Genomic DNA, 16,926 nt, shown 5'->3' on the forward strand with positions numbered 1-16,926 from the left:
GTGGCAGAGCAAACATACAAAACCCACTATTCCAAGCAAGATCACTAGTCTGTCTTGCTTGCTGTTGGCTGGCCGACTGGCTGTAGATTTAACATAAAGAGAGATCTTTTGCAGCATCTGCTGCCTGGGATCCTTTAGTTGGAGATGTCGTGGATTAAACCTGGAACCTTCTGCAAACAGACCATGCTCTTTACTAAGGCGCAGTGAAAAGCAGAAAACTTGTATCAACCGGGCTACAATAATTACTTCAAAAAATTTTGTCTCCCACTAGAGTAGCAATTGACTTATAAGTAACCAAAATAATTTTACAACACAATATAATCTTAATATAAAGATAACAGCTAGCCAGGGTCTAGATAATTAACTGGCCTCGTTTTAATTCAAGGCTGTTAAAGGCAGGTCAAGGTTTTTCAAAAGGACGCTTGGAGAAGCATAAGAATAAAACTAATTGCAGAGCGCTGTTCTCCTTGATTATAAGCACTATTGTGCTTCTGAAAAACCTCGACCTGCCTTTAACAGCCTTGTATTAATGCAGTGCCGTTCTAACTGTATACAAAAAAGGTTTTTTTTTCATTACTCCAGTGGGAGAGATGTAATAATTGTTTCTGAAACATTTTGTTATTGTGTTGTAAAATTATTTTGGTTACTTATAAGTAAATTGCTACACCAGTGGGAGACAAAAAAATTTTGAAGTTATTATTGTAGCCTGGTTGGTACAAGTTTTCTTCTTTTCACTTTGGTTGCGTACCTCCCCCTTTACTAGGGCACAGCCTCTCCCCGAAAGGGATCGAGAGGATGTATTTTGTTACCTGTGGTGGTATTGCCCTACCGACATGGTATCAACTGTTCAACATATTCATCAGCAACCATAGCTTGTGAAATGGCCAGCAGTGTGCTGCATCACAACTTAGCATTCAGACACAGGCAACCGAGACAAGACCTATCCCACTTGATTTCTTGATCCAGATCAGGGAGCAATGCTAGAAACTGACACTAACTCATATTGTGGCCTTCAGCTAAGTCAGTCCTTTGACCTATCAAAGTCATTGCTCAGAATGGCAGCAGCTTTCCAGCGTGCCAGGCAGATCTGAGATTGCAAATGCCTTAGCAGACCAGGTGCTCAGAGCAGCAGCAGCAGCAGCAGGCCATTGCTTTCACATCCTGCACATGAGCTCCCAAAGGCACCTGGTGGGCCACTGCGAGTAGCAGAGTGCTGGACTAGATGGACTCTGGTCTGATCCAGCAGGATAGTTCTTATGTTCTTATGCCTTTTACATCACCAACTACCTGATTCTTTTAATTGGAGATGCTGGGATTGAACCTGGGAACTTCTGCGTGCCAAAGAGACGCTCTAGCACTGAGCCATGGATCTGCCCCACTAACATTTTAAGAAAGCATCCCCTAATACACAGGTGTCAAACTCGCAGCCCTCCAGATGTTATGGACTACAGTTCCCATCATCCCCTGCCAGCATCATTCTGGCAGGGGATGATGAGAACTGTAGTCCATAACATCTGGAGGGCTGCGAGTTTGACACCTATGCCCTAATAGCAAAACAAACAAAACCCTTACCCTGCAAATTCATCATTTTAATTTCTTCCTATGTGCATTACATTTGTATTTAACCCTTCTTCCGAAGAGCAATGACAACCATCTCTAATTATCCTCACAACTACCCTGTGAAGGTAGCTTAAGCTGAAAAATCACACATCAAACTGCCACTAAAGTGAGATGCTAGCTAGCCAGTGACACCTCCTTCATGTCTCCATAAGCTCAGTCTCTGAGCAGGACGTGGGTCCGTCTTGTCCCTGGCACAAGAGCCAACTTCCCTCTCATGGCACAAGATGCACCTCTTGTGTACAAAGGCAAGGTGTACAAAGAGCGCCGAGTCCCACAAAGTGCAGAAGTACTAGCAGATTTATTTATTTATTTATTTATTTTATTTATTCATTCCACTTTTATACCGCCCTCCCCCAAAGGGCTCAGGGCGGTTAACAACATAATACATACAAGTGGATAATAAGATAAAATACTAAAATTTATACAAGTTAAAATGCAGCGCTCCAACTTATAAATATTTAAAACAGATGGCGTCTAACCTTTCACTCCTCTGACTCTGAGGGGGGAACAGCGGATCACAGTTGTTAACGGGCACCTATCAGCAGCCGGCCTCCCCAAAGGATGAGGGAGAGGCTGCATTGAGGAGGCAGACTGAACCCAACTGCCTGCCCCCATCGCACCAATGGAAAGTTTGCTTCAGCATGCTTGCCAGTGTGGTGTAGTGGTTAAGAGTGGGCGAATTCTAATCTGGAGAGCAGGGTTTGATTCCCCACTCCACCTGAATGGCAGAGGCTTATCTGGTGAACCAGATGTGTTTCCACATTCCTACATTCCAGCTGGGTGACCTTGGGCTAGTCAGTTCTCTCAGAACTCTCTCAGCTCCACCTATCTCACAAGATGTGTGGAGAGGAAGGGAAAGGAGTTTGAAAGCCGCCTTGAGTCTCCTTATAGGAGAGAAAGGTGGGATATAAACCCAAACTCTTCTTCTTCATCATCAGCAAGAGAATTTTCACCCTAGTTGTCTTCCTGAGCCTCGTGGCATTTTCTCCTTGAGATCCCACCCCCCAAACACTGCATCACCTTTGGGGATGAGGGGGAGGGTAACGTGCCTCCACAAGTCCCTTGCACTTCAGGGAATCCAATGTAGTCGTACCCACGAGGCCCCAATGAAGAGACGAGACGCGGAGATTTCATCTGGTGGAGAGAGCCAGCAAGCAGGAAGCGCGGGATCCCGTGATCCTGGCAACTCTGCCGTGCGCTCGCCCCTCACACCTTTTATTAGGGTTTCAACGGGGGCATGTAAAGGGGTCGGGCAGGCGGGAGAACGGGAGGTCGGGAGATCCGGAGAGCGGGAGATCATCATGTGATGCATGATCTCATCGGGCTGCTACGTGCGGGAGGAAGTATCCGTGTCTGGGTCTAATCTTCACCTGAGGGCAGGAGCCCTTTTGTCCTTTTGTATGGGACACCTGGTGACCGCGAGTCAGGCAGTTCATGACCAGTGACTCATGGGGGAGCGTGTGCGCCCGGAAGGCCGTAGCCGGCACCGGCATGCCTGGCGCTCCTTCTACGGTTCTGCCGGGTTCGCGGGCTCACCCCTACATCCAACCCACAAATTGAAACATTAAGGTGCCGTGCTTTGCAGTTTGCCCTATCCCCATCCCAAAGGTTCTGAGATACATTTTTGAGTGACTGATAACATACATTGATTTGAGATACTGTTGATCTCAAACTTGTTTTCTGATAACATGGGAAGGCAATTACGTTTTACTTTAACTTAAAGAACCACAACAGGGCTGAGTTTTCAGCAATCTGGGGGCAGGAGACCCAAGCAGTGATCCTTGACATGTGACCAGGGATGGTGCAAGTTTGGCCCCGTGTCCATCTTTGAGACAGAAGACATTATGTCATTCACTCGAGGACAGAAACCAGAAGAGACTGGTCAACAGGGAAAGTTCTAGTTTGTGGCAGAAAAATTTGGAAGGGAGCTGAGCAAAAACACAACACCCCCAGGATCGGTATATGGCTGACCGTGCTTTTCCTGGCCTCCGGTTACAAAAGACAACCAAAGAAAATATTGAACTGCAATAACGACATCAACAAATCACAATGCACTTGCATAAATTAACTGGCAGAGGTGTTATTTTTAGCCAGGCTTTGTATACTGCTGGCAGGCGGAAGTCTGCAGAGCAGAACTCCTGTTTATGGTTAAACCGCCCCTCATCCTTCTTTGAAGGCCCACCCTGGCCCAGGCAAACCACCACATGACTGGTGCAGAAGCCTTCTGATCAGACGAGAAATCTCCCCCCCCCCGCCGCCACGGTTGGTGGAGATCAGGGTGCCCAGCTTGGCCTTCCTCACTGCAAGCAAGGAGACCTCAAGGTCAAGCATGGCTTTGCCCTGCAGCTGCTTCCCTGTGACTGGCAGGAAATCAATCTGGGAGAGAAACATTATTAAAACAGAGGAGAAATTATTGTAATCAGATGACTCCCAATAGGGCAGGCAGCCCAGCCTACCCACTATGCCCTAGCCAACCAGATTAATCCATAGATGACTCATCCCTGACTCCGGGACTTTCACTGATATTGTTTCACCTCTGGAGGCCGCCGTACCTGCAGACAGGAGAGCTGAGCAAACTCGTGACAGCAACCCAGCTGTTGGAAGCCATGGTTTGCCTGTAATATGTTTGGGACCTTAAAACATGTGTTTGTATTCTGAGCTTTGGTTTGCAGTGATGTCTGTGTACCCCAACTCTCTTTGAAGGGTGAACTATTTGAACTGTTTCCTCAGATCCCATGCAGAGATACCAAATGGGATATACACTCAGTAAAATGTGGCACAGCTTGCAATACAAGGGACCCCGACTGGAAAGGAGGGGAGGGCAGCCGAGTACGTAACATGATTTAAAAACCTTTTATTACTGACACATCGTACCAACATGCCGGTTGCTCAAAAGCACCGAAAGCACTTACGAACGAGGCCGGGACAAAAACATACACACCAGCACACGTGGCACAGAACTTTTTAATGTGCTATTCTTACAACAAGATTTTAAAGTCAAACACGCTTTCCCCCAGTTGCCTTAAGTACATCCTTGTTCTGAGTCTTCTGTGCTTTTTGCTAGCTTATGTATCACCCCCACCTTAAAATGAGGAACAAGCTCTTCAAAACCAATGAATGAAACAAATAAAGATCAAAAAGATTTCAAGCTTACTTGCATGATGCTGTTCGGTTGTGGTGTCGTCCGATCCATCCACCCATCCCCCAAAAAACCAAGGCAATACCACTGTGAGGAAATACCCTCATAACTCTTCCACATTATAAGACAGAAAAAGAGCCACAGAAAAAAAATCTTTCTTGAATGAAAGGATCTCCTGGATCCAGCAGATCTGTTCTGCTAAAGGGGAGGTTTTTTCCCTCCAGGAACAAGGAATGCTCCCATGATGCAACAGGTTCTCAAGAGCCAAGGGGAAACGGGAAATCCAACCAACATCCACAGTAAAATCAAATTCATTTATAAACATCCCTCATGCCGACAAAGGGGGTCTAGCTCCTTTCCCGTTTGTGCTCCTAAGAAGGCAAATATGAATTTCTTGGACGCCAACACAGAAAAAGAAAACACAAACTATGGAGGGGGACAGGAGACTGCTTAATACATTGCCATACATTTTGAAAATGAAGACAACTTTTGACACCTGCCCTCTATAGAAAGAGGCGAGAAGCCAGCTACAAGTCCTTTGGAAAAGTAACACGCAGTTAAATAGACAAGGACTGTGTGACTGGATCTCCCTAAATCAGCGGTCTGCAACCTGCGGCTCTCCAGATGTTCATGAACCACAATTCCCATCAGCCCCTGTCAGCATGGCCAATTGGCCATGGGAATTGTGGTTCATGAACATCTGGAGAGCCGCAGGTTGCAGACCCCTGCCCTAAATGGACTTTAATGTTAAAGAGCAGCCATGGGGAACTTTGATTTTCACCTGGAGCTTGGCTAGCGGGTGAGGAGAACAACACATAAACCACCCCTCCCGAAACTGCGATCCCCAACAGGGAAACAGGAGAGGCCCCATCCAGATGTGCCATTTGACATTAATTCTGGGCAGAAATATAGACATTGACAGTGTCATTAGTTCCAAGCGCACAAATTGTTTCAGAAAATATTATACCAAAATGTAGCCACCTCCCCGCCCCCCACCCGAGCACTACAGTTATGACCTCTGTCACAACTCAAGAGAAATCCAAACACGACAAAGCTGGGCCCGTGTGACTTTCTGATGTTTTACAACCATCTACAAAGAGCATCTACATGCCAGCCACCAAGTCCTTCTAAAAGCAAAGGCGCATCATGCTTTTGAGATCAGGCAGAGTCCATCCTGGTAGGTCCTGGATCCATATGTACAAAGCATTCAGGTGACCCCACGCATCAAGTTCCAGGGGAAGCGGCATCTTTATTCCACAAGAAGGTCAAACCTCTCTGCTTCGTCAAACTCTGCATTCATCTGGGCAGCCCATTCATCCAGCTCCGTCTTCTGAAAAGATAAGGAAAGACACATTTTATTCTTAAGTGTATTAATGGCAACCAAGATCAAGTTAATTCATGCTACTGAGTTCCTGTATGAAGAAACTGGTTGACTCTATTGAATTAACACCTGCGAGCCAACTCACTATTCTTTCTCGTTTTAACTACAGCTGTGAATGCTAAATAGCTGCCCACACTTACTGGTGTGGCTGTTGCCTGGCATTAGAATTAGATGGAAACCTTAAGAAAAACTGGGTTTTGTAAAACAACAGGAGGAAGAGAGGTTGTATTTACTCCGAAACTGTGGGTTGTTTTGCTCGTTTCACTTGTTCTTTTTCAAGACCTCGTTGGATTTTGCTATTTGTTTTGTTCGATTTGTGGTTGTACAGAAAGCCTTTATTGGCATGTTGAAAGAACACCGCAGCTACAAAACAAACCAATACAGCAAAACACATCCAATACAAACCCGCAAGACACAGCAGTCCATGTTCACATCTTCAACAAAAAGAAGGCCACCAATTCACATTACGCTAAGCCCGAACCACTCAACAACAAGCAAATTCTGTCTGCATCATACTGGCCATATTTGTTATGATTACTATTAGCAAGAGACAGAAATTAAGACACATATTAAATCTAAAATTAATACCGCAGATAAACATTTCAGAGCTGCTACAGAGACATGCTAAATTCCAAGGTTAATATATTGTACTATAGGAATAAAATATTAAAGTAAGGTGGCATAATAAGGAAGAGAGAAGTGAATTGCTTATGCTCTAAACATCCTTAGACCCAATACTGGATTATTTGCATTCAATTATTTCAAGGAGAAAGTTTGCCACAATCTCAGGGTTGGTATTATTCAGGAGAATTGGAATTGCAACCGAGTCAGCAGGGGCCATGGTGAGTAGTGGTATGGAATTTACATATCTATCTCTGACTCCCTTGGTTCTCAAGCAGTGAAAAAGAGAATGAGCTATGGTTTCAATCTGGGTTTGGTTGTAGTTTTATCAAGATTATTGAACCTGCCACATAAAAAAGCGGAGGGCATAACATTAAATCTGGCAAGCGTCAAGGCTTGCCGTTGTGTTGGGTTAACCAGAGTAATTAGATAGTTGGCCATTTGGCCTTGGATCGGGGGTATTGCTAGATTAAGGGGTGAGCATGTCCTTTTCGCTGCCTTGATCAGTGTTTGAAATTCCACATCAAGCAGTTTCCCTTTCAGGGTGTTATAAGCCTCAGTAAAGGTAAGCATACTGAGCGATTCCAAGGATAGGCCAATGGTTTCAATTTTGGTTTTGATAATATTTGACCATAACGTTGAATTGCTATCTTGCAGAAAAGAGTGAATGAAACTGGAAGAGTCCTGTTGATAATGGATTTTGAGCCAATATTTGAATGCTCTTAACCAAGCCAAGGTCTCAAAAGTGATCTGTCCTGTTTCCAGGCAAATAGCAGCAAAGGGAACACAGTTAGGTAGGCCCATTATTTTGTGTAGAAATTTGGATTGTAGGGTGTTAATGGTTTTATTAACTGCAGAGATCCAAATTGGGGACCCGTATAACCGATTTGTGGTTAATTGTTGTTCCTACCGAATGGAAGAAGTTTGTTAAAATTGCTTGAACACATGTTGATGGCATTGGCGTCTGGACTCAGTGCTTGCGAGTGCAACATTCCAGAAATGGACCCAAGGGGGAGGCCCTTGAGAAATGAGGCGAGCTTATGCCCTTTTAAGCAGATCGAACTGTTCTTCATCTGCTGTAGAAGCAGCTCGTTCATATAGTATGCATGGGTGTGAAAGTTGGACAATTAAGAAAGCTGACAGGAAGAAAGTAGATTCCTTTGCGATGTGGAGTGTTACGGAAATCATGGCTTGCTAAAAAACAAATAAGTGAGTTCGAGATTAAATTAATCCTGAATGGTCCCTAGAAGCTAAAATGACTGAACTGAGGCTATCGTACTTTGGTCACGTTATGAGAAGATGAGAGCCGCTGAAAAAGACAATAATGCTAGGAAAGGTTAAAAACAGCAGGAAAAGAGGAAAACCCAACACGAGATGGATAGATTCATTCAAGGAAGCCTCGGCCCTCAGTGTGCAACACCTGAGCAAGGCTGTTAACAATAGGATGTTCTGGAGGACACTGATTCATAGGGTCTCCTTAACAGCACTTAATACACACAAACTAGGTGGTCAAATGAGGACTGGTTTATCAGAAGTGTCAGGAAAGCCCAGCTGCTAATTAGCACTTTTCAGGGCAGACTGTTTCACAGTCACAAACAGAAAGCAGAACATTGACTACTGGACACCCTGGACAGTGCATGTACACACATACAAATGCCAGTTTTTAAGATGTCAAGCAGACATTGCTTTCAAGCCACAAGGGCTAGAAACTTCCTTTAAAAACACAGAAACAGAAAAGGAAAGCTAAGGTTTGCAGGATGCCAAGATTTGCAAGATGACCACTTCCTGCTCTATTTGTTTCTGGATTACATCACCTCCTCTCCCACAATCGCTCCATGCATTTGACCAATGGCATCTTTTTCTGAACTTTTATCTCACTCTTTTAACTACAATACCTCAGTTATTCCTACAGGAATGATCCTTTAGTGGCCCTCTGGCTTCTAAAATCCCAACCCACAAAAGGACTGGGCCACTGGGGTTATTTTCTCCAGCTGTGTCCCACAACGAATCCTTACTTTGAACTGCGGCACCTTCTTCTTCTTCCGTTTCTCCTTCATAAACGAAATGCCTGGGATGTCTGTATCAGGCTCCTTGGAGACGCTGGATCCCAGCAGTGTCGATGCCAACTTGGGGCTGGTCCTCGTGTCCTCAGGAGGCACGTCGTCGGAACCTTCTGGAACCAGCAGCTTGTCGAAACCAAAAAGCGTGTGTCGCTTGCTCAGGCCGTGGTTAGGCGTGGAGGTGTCTGAGAAGCCAGAGACAGGGGACTCCCTGCCTCTCACGAAGCTGTGGTTGAAGGAGACCTCCAGGCGGCTATAGGACCGACGCACCCTCTTGGCCATGGCCATGTCCTGCTGATCCTCAGGTGGGGACTCCTGTGCATTGGTGTTAATTGGAGACAGCACATCTGCTCCTCCTAGCAGGCTCCCTGTCCCAGAGCTCAAAGGACAGCTTGGTGGAGAAGGTGCCAACTTGGCTTTGGTATCACCTTTTCCTGGGCTTTTGCCCTTGTCATTTCCCCCAAGGAGGTTCTCCTTGTCTTCTTTAAAGGAGACCTGCAATAGAGAAGAGGCCAATCTTCAGTACAAATATACAACAAGCTGGTGGAACTACTTGGCTCGCAGATAACATTCCACAAGGGTCGCGGCCCAGTGGCAGAACATATGCTTTACATGCAGAAGGTCCCAGTTTCAAACCTCAGCAGCTCCAGTTAGAGGCTGTCTAAAGCTCGTGTTAGTACAGTCTTTTTCCTGGCCTGAGATTCTGGAGGACTGGTGTCAGTCAGCTTCTGGCAGGTGAAAAAGAGGAAGCAGCAGCTGAGCTCCACCTGACCTAAGTTTGTCTGTCTCTCTCGGCAGGTAACTATAGAGCTTGGCCATGTCTAGAGGTGTGAGTCCTTGGGCACAAGCACAGGGCAAAATCCAAAGAGCTTTTGGTCCTTACACTGTGCTTGAGCGAGCCGCCTGTTGAACCTCAGCAAACCCGAAATAGACTGTATTGTCGAAGGCTTTCACGGCCAGATTCAACTGGTTGTGGGTTTTCTGGGCTGTGTGGCCGTGGCCTGGTAGATCTTGTTCCTAACGTTTCGCCTGCATCTGTGGCTGGCATCTTCAGAGGTGTATCACAGAGAGAAGTCTGTTACACACTGTGTCTAGTGAGAAAGGAATGTTTAGTGGGGTATATACTGTCCATGTCCCAGGGTGGGGAACCAATCAGTAAGTGTTTGGGTGGAACTTACTATGCAAGGGTGTGGTTGAGTGCATTGTATTGCGGGTGGGGTTAAGACTCCATTTACATTTGCAGTCGCATTTGCATTCCCTGCAGCAGCAGCAGCATTGGTGAATGCAAATCCTTTGTCTTGGTGGAGTCCATTGTCCATGAACTTAGCATGCCGTTGGCCTTTGATTCTGGTGTTTTTAAGTACTGGTAGCCAAGCTTTGTTAATTCAGGAATTTAGGAACAAGATCTACCAGACCACGGCCACACAACCCGGAAAACCCACCACAACCAGTTGAATCCGGCTGTGAAAGCCTTCGACAATGCATTGTTGTTTTTGTCTATCCGGCTTATTTGTATTGTATTTTTCTCTTGCTATGGTAAGTCAACTCAAGTCCCTTCAAAGGGGAGCGGGGAACTAGACATACATTCAAAATAGAAATAAGATTGGGAAAAGCAATGGCCTGATCAAGGCAAGCCAGTTTCTCATTAAAGGTCCATAGTGCAGTGGGGAAAGCAAAACGTTTCATGTAAAAGATTACAATTCAACCCCCTGGTTAAAAAGTTCTTAAGTAGCAACTCTGGGAAAGACTGTTCTGTCTCTGTCCTTGGCAAGGCACTGCCTATCAAGAGTAATGCTGGGCTTGAGAGATGAGTGAGTCTGATTCTGGGAGCTGAGTATGGTGGTACATTTTCTGCAGTGTTACCTGCCTGCCCACCTTGCAACCGTATGACAACAGATATCACTGTGACAGTGATACTTTCCCCCAAAAAGACAAGATGGCCACAGGACTGCTTATTGCCTGCCTCATCCAGAAGGCTCAAGGTGGATAACCGAAGAAAACGTCTTCAAATTAAAATGCATGGAAATTCTTCCTCAATTCTGCCCCAAAGCCTCTGTGAGGTATCGAGCTGCTTTAACTGCAATTTACGATCAGTGCTGCAGTTTTTAAATGACTTCAGCAGCTGCTTTGTGAAGATTTTTGAGCATGAACTAAAAGCTGGGTATACATTATTATCTAAATAAATAAATGTCAAAACACACACACGCAAGAAGCCATTTGTGCACTTATAGAATCAAGACAGTGACTAATCAGCTCCACACAAACACAGGACAACTATAGACAATAGCAACCAAGGAAACAAAGACCAGGATACTTCTATTCAGATGCATTCACCTATTGACCTTACTATCTTCACTGTTACTCCCAGGCTACAGACTTCTTTGTGACTCACATACCAGGCTACTCTAGTCAGAGGGCCTCACCTTTTGACCTCACAGTATATATACTCCACTTGCTTTCCATTCCTACTATCAGATCCTCTGAAGATGCCAGCCACAGATGCAGGCAAAACGTCAGGAGAGAATGCTGCTAGAACACGGCCATACAGCCCGGAAACCACACAGCACCCCATTTGTGCACTGTTAACTGAAGGTTTTGAGATCTGCATCGGCAGTTGTGACATGTATTGGAACTTTGGCTGAAACACTGGGTGGGGAGCAGAAAATTGCCTGCAACCTCCCCACTGCTGTAAGCACATAGAGGTTGACCAGAAGGCTGGTGCACAGCTGCCCCTGCTGCCATCTACTTTGTTCTGGCAGTAATAGGGCTTGGCACTGCTTGTGGACCTTCTGTCCTCACAATACTGCCAGGGCTGAAAGGTAACCCAACAAAAAATGGTCCTGAAATATCTAGAGAATTCAGACTTCTCCTCCCTAAGTACTAACATGTACATCAGTCCCACGGAGTTCAAACAAATGCAGAGAAACTAACTGGCATTACTCTCATCTCAGGGTTAAGGAAGAAGCTGTTGGATGCCAACAGGGAGTCCGTCTCCTTTGCACTGCAAGACTCCAGCCATTGGTAATGAAAACAAGTGACAAATAGGGAGGGTGGTTTTCTAAGCCTTTCCCTTTAAAATCGGCCTTGCAACTGGGTGGCTCCAGCTTCCCTCTGTATGTGTGATGTTTGCTGACCAGTTCAAAGCTTTCATTTTCTTAAAGAATTAAGCAGAACTTGATGGTGCTTGGAAGACAATTCCTTTCTTAAATGTCTTCTGAATAACTTTTTTGCCCTCCAGTTGCCAAGGGCAGAAATCCTTATTGGCAAGCTCAGTGACGTGCTCCAATCCTGCACCATTGCAAAAACTCATTCAGCTCCTCAGCAGGCAGAGACTGAAATGGAGCTAACAGGCATGGATTTTGCCCATAGAAGAAGAGTTTGGATTTATATCCCCCCTTTCTCTCCTGTAGGAGACTCAAAGGGGATTACAATCTCCTTTCCCTTCCCCACTCATAGCAAACACCCTGTGAGGTAGGTGGGGCTGAGAGAGCTCCGAAGAGCTGTGATTAGCCCAAGGTCACCCAGCTGGCATGTGTTGGAATACCCAGGCTAATCTGAATTCCCCAGATAAGCCTCCACAGCTCAGGCGGCAGAGTGGGGAATCAAACCCAGTTCCTCCAGATTAGAATGCACCTGCTCTTAACCACTACGCCACTGCTGCTTCCATAGCAACTATAAGAACAGATAACCAAGTAAGGTTATTTCCCAAGTTCCTTGAGGTGGCTGTTTGGACATATGAAGCACAAATCTAGAGGACACTTACCCGAGGACTGCGCCTGGGGGTTACGGTGGACTCTTTTATCTGATTTGGAAGAAAAAGAAAAGAAAACCAACATCCTCACATTAATGCAGTGCTCAGAATTCAAACCATTACTCACATTATCTTCTTGCACACCAACAACACTGTAATGTAAGCCAATATCTCCATATTGCAAATGAGGGGCTGAGAGAGATAGAGCAACTTGCATAAGGCCACCCAGAACTGAGATCTAAACTGACTCCTGAATCACGGCTCCGCCAACGAATGATGTAATACAGTGACAGTGAATGAATAGTACATCTTACAGAGGCAACAGAGAGCTGTTATTGGAGCAAGCCCTCATGATCTGGAACTCCCCAGCTTGGGATCTTTTCTTGTTTGCCTAGAACTACAGAGCAGGCTTTAGCAAATCAACTTGCTTCTGCTTTATGCTACAGGGAACCACTTGTACTACATAAAGCAACCAAATTAGAAGTTTTGTTGGATTGCATCAACAACAACCACTTTGTAGGCAGCATACGAACTTAATACAATGTAAAGACAGAGCTGCCTTATACTAAACAGCTCACTTAGCTCAATACTATGTGCTCTGATGAGAAGGGGCTTTCCATAAAGTTTTCCCTTCTGTCTATCACTATTGCCTGTGAACTATACTGGGCTGTATCTTAAAAGCTGCTGTCCTCACAAATGGCAGACATCAGAAGACTCATAAATAAAACCTCTCAAAAGGAATAGTCAAATTAACAGTAACACTTAATCTCTGTAGAGTGCTATCAAGTCTTCAGAGCACTGTACATGTAATATACTGGTACAATGCTTACCACAGCGCTGTAATGTAGGGGAGTATTAGTATTCTTATATTGCATATGGTATAAGTTGCATATCTGCCTCTAAAAAGAAAAACCTGCATATGCCCAAGTATAGAAACTGTTCTTTCCTCTGCTTTTGGTCACCTTAAAGAGAGGAAGAAACCAACACGTACAGTAAATATTTTAAAAAATGGATCCTCTGTGACAGCTGCTGATTAAAAGTGCATTCTGCATGTGTTATCAGATCACAGAATGAATTCACAGATGATCACACCATGAGGAAAACTGCTGCAAAACACCTAAACCCCCACGTACCTGCCGACTGCGTGGCACAATCTTTTTCAGAGTTATTGGCCTTGTTGCAAATGGTACTGGAACCTGCAGAGATTGACAGAGCATGCGTTTTATCAGCGGATAGGTGCGTTACCAGAGATAGATAAGTGCAGTTGAAGACGGCTTGGCACAGCAGACAAATAACTTCACCACACAGTAGCTTCACTTCAAAGAAGGAATTTTACTTTCAGGTGCAAGCTATATACAAGTGAATATCAAAGAACAAACCAGCAGCATGCCTCGCAGTAAACATATATCCCTAACAGCTAATGTGCACAGATAGTGCTCCACTATTATACAAACACTGCCCAATCACAGTGAAGGCCACATCACCGGACCAGACTGGTTTGATTCAGTTACATCAGGCTTTTGCCAACTGACCCTGGCTGACAGGTGCTGTCATCTAGATCTTCATGATCTGTGCACAAGATGCACACCTCTTTATTTTGATTCCCTGACAGAGATTACAGAAGACAACCCAGGTGAGATGCAGGAATCCTACCATAGTTTCAGTTCCAAACTCAGCTTTTCACACAGGTCATTTAGATTTCTGACTGTGAACTCTTTGGCTATGAGGATCTATTTTTTTAGGTTACTTTGCAATGCACCGTGCATTTTGAGGGGGGCAAATAATGTATCCTACAATATCTTGATTTGTCTCTGCTTGCGTTGGCTTAAGAGGAGGCTTACATTACAGTCACAAGAAATACTATTAAGCAGAGCCAGCTAAAGATAAGTCAGTGTTGGGGACAAATAATACAAATGGGGCTATTTGGTATGATCCAGTAGGATATTATGCTGTGCAAGCATTATAGCTCTCAATCATTCATTACAACTGGTCTTGTGCAACTCAAGTGGTATCCCATGTCTACACACAGCTGTCCACCCCAGACACTTTTAATGCTTCATGAAGATCCCAGGGACGCTGTAGGAACTGAACTGCCTGGAGGCACTTTTGAGGTAGATTTGGGTAATAAACTGAATAATCCCAACAGGATGGAAGTACTATTGGTAAAAGGAAGGCCTGAACCAGGACTGAAGGTGTCCTTTGTCTCAGTATGATTAAATTCCCCTTGAAGAAATAGCTTTGTACCTTGGAGCTGTTCCTAGATCAAGATCTACTGTTGGATAATCAGGCAGCAGCACACCTAGCAACGCTTTTTACCAGCTTCAAGTGGTTTGCTATCTGAAGCCTTTCCTGCACAGAAAAGATCTGTCCACTGTGGTATATCATCTGGTGTCACCTACATTAGATTACTATGCCGTATATGGGGCAGCCTTTGAAAAGCACTTGGAAACATAAACTGGAACAAATGCTGCAGCCAAAATTTTGACTGCAGAGAGTTACAGGGACCACAGTCTTGGCTTATCTACACTAGTTCCCAATCTGTTTTCAACGCTAATTCAAGATCTTGATGTTGACCTTTGAAGCACCAAATGACTTAGAGACAACCATACCTGAAGGACCACCTACTCTCATATGAACCTATCGGATCACCAAGGTTATCTTTTGAGACCCAGCTTTCAGTGCCTCTGCCTTCTGGGATGAGAGAGCCTTCTCGGTCGTCGAACCAAAACTATGCAACTCTCTCTCCAAGGATATTCATCTGTGTCCTCCTGTCATTGTCTTCAGCCTACGGGTGAAGACTTCATTTTGTATGGCATTTCATTCATGATCTCTCCTTTCACCCTATTTTTAATTATTGTTTTGCACACTATTTAATATTCTTTTAGTCTAGGTTTTAATTGCTTCTATTATAGGTTTATAATTTGTTTTTCAACTGTTAGCTCCTTGGTAGCCACCTTTAGAAAGATAGAATTGCAAGCTTTGTAAACAAATAAATGATTCCAGATCAGTAGGATATGGACTTTGCGCTGCTAGGAAACTGAGGTGAGCGACAGTAATTTATCCCTGGGTCTCAGGTCACACTTAACCCCTCCCAGATCAAGCATTTATGAAAAAAAAGCAACTCACTGGGCTGCTCATCATCTTGCTTGCCACCAACCGAGGTTTCCCTTGGGACACAGGCTGAGCAGTGGATGCCATGTTCCTTTCAGATCTGCGCCTTGGAGGAGAGCAAACAGCATCTGGAGGAAAAAGAGAAAAGAACAGGCCATCTTCAGAGCAACATATAATTTCTTGCCTTGAAATCCGCATGGTGTCTGGAGTTGCTACGGACCGTGCACTTTTGCAACTTGGCAACACACCCTTATATTGTTCCCTTGCAAAGAGACTAGCTCAGTTTAGGCAGGCAAGCTCTGAAGAACAAACAAGATGCCAAAAATCAAGCCAGCCCCATCCAGGCTAAACAGGAAACCAGGCCTGTCTGGTAAAAAGGCAGAATTGCATACACTCCAACAAGCCCTAAGGAGGTTGCAGTGACTGAATGTATAGCTTAAATATTTTGCTGTACTGCAGGTTGTTAGGGAACTGGTAGTCTGAGGACCAGTCCAAAGATAACATTACCCTAGTTATCAAAGAAAGCAGCTATACCAAAATGTTTTCTTTCCTCTTCCCATCCCTTATTTTAGGATTTGCATCTGACAGATTACAAGGCAGTGGCTAGTTTATCTCAAAGCTGCCCTGCGATGTAGGAGGATGAAAGTAAAGAGTTTAGTGGCTGAGCGAGAACATAAACGGCAATCCCGCAGTCCTCATAAACAAGAAACAATTCTGCAAGGAAACCCTCAACAGCCGAAATCTTTCACCATTCAGCTCTCAGCGAAGCTCTCACCAGGCAACGTTCCTATGGGTTTGTCACCCTCTCCCTCTCACCTGCCCCCGCGTCTCCAGCAGACCGAGCCCGCCTTAGACGACAACGAACGGGCCCACGGCCGCCGCCCTCTCCCCCTCCCGCCATAATCATCTCCAAGCTCTCCTCCTCTAGCTTCGCTTTGCCGTTTAGAATTGCCCGCCACCCCTTCGCCGGAAGTGACGTTCACATAGTCGCATCACTGAAGTTCCGGGAAGAGCCAAAGCGGTCATGAGTTTCGACTAGTGGCATCTATCTAGCATTTTCAACTCTGTGGTAGAACGCCCTATTGGGAAAGAGTGTGGAAAATCTGTTCAGTTTTCAAACAGTAACAGTTTATTCCTCTACCCTTTTCGGCTTCTATGACTTGCGCGTCCGGCCAATTAGGTTCCTCTCCCGGCTTCCTATGTAAAAGGCGGACACACGTCATCATAGAGAAGCTAAGGCGCG

The 16,926-nt window shown here is 45.1% G+C and overlaps 1 protein-coding gene across 2 annotated transcripts; it reads right to left on the reverse strand.

The window, feature by feature from the left end:
* Nucleotides 1-5,489: 5,489 nt before the first annotated feature.
* On the reverse strand, nt 5,490-16,917 carry CDCA5 (cell division cycle associated 5). 2 transcript variants are annotated; one of them, XM_048513987.1, is made up of 6 exons: nt 16,825-16,917; nt 15,699-15,811; nt 13,706-13,768; nt 12,585-12,623; nt 8,777-9,316; nt 5,490-6,089 (listed from the first exon to the last, which is right to left on the reverse strand). In XM_048513987.1, the coding sequence occupies exons 1-6, from the start codon at nt 16,907-16,909 to the stop codon at nt 6,009-6,011; spliced, it is 921 nt and encodes a 306-aa protein (XP_048369944.1). In that variant the 5' UTR covers nt 16,910-16,917; the 3' UTR covers nt 5,490-6,008. The 2 variants fall into 2 exon arrangements, with proteins under 2 accessions (XP_048369944.1, XP_048369936.1); XM_048513979.1 differs by lacking the exon at nt 16,825-16,917 and adding an exon at nt 16,500-16,801.
* Nucleotides 16,918-16,926: the final 9 nt, after the last annotated feature.

This window comes from Sphaerodactylus townsendi, linkage group LG01 (assembly GCF_021028975.2).
Source record: "Sphaerodactylus townsendi isolate TG3544 linkage group LG01, MPM_Stown_v2.3, whole genome shotgun sequence".
NCBI classification, from domain to species: domain Eukaryota; kingdom Metazoa; phylum Chordata; class Lepidosauria; order Squamata; family Sphaerodactylidae; genus Sphaerodactylus; species Sphaerodactylus townsendi.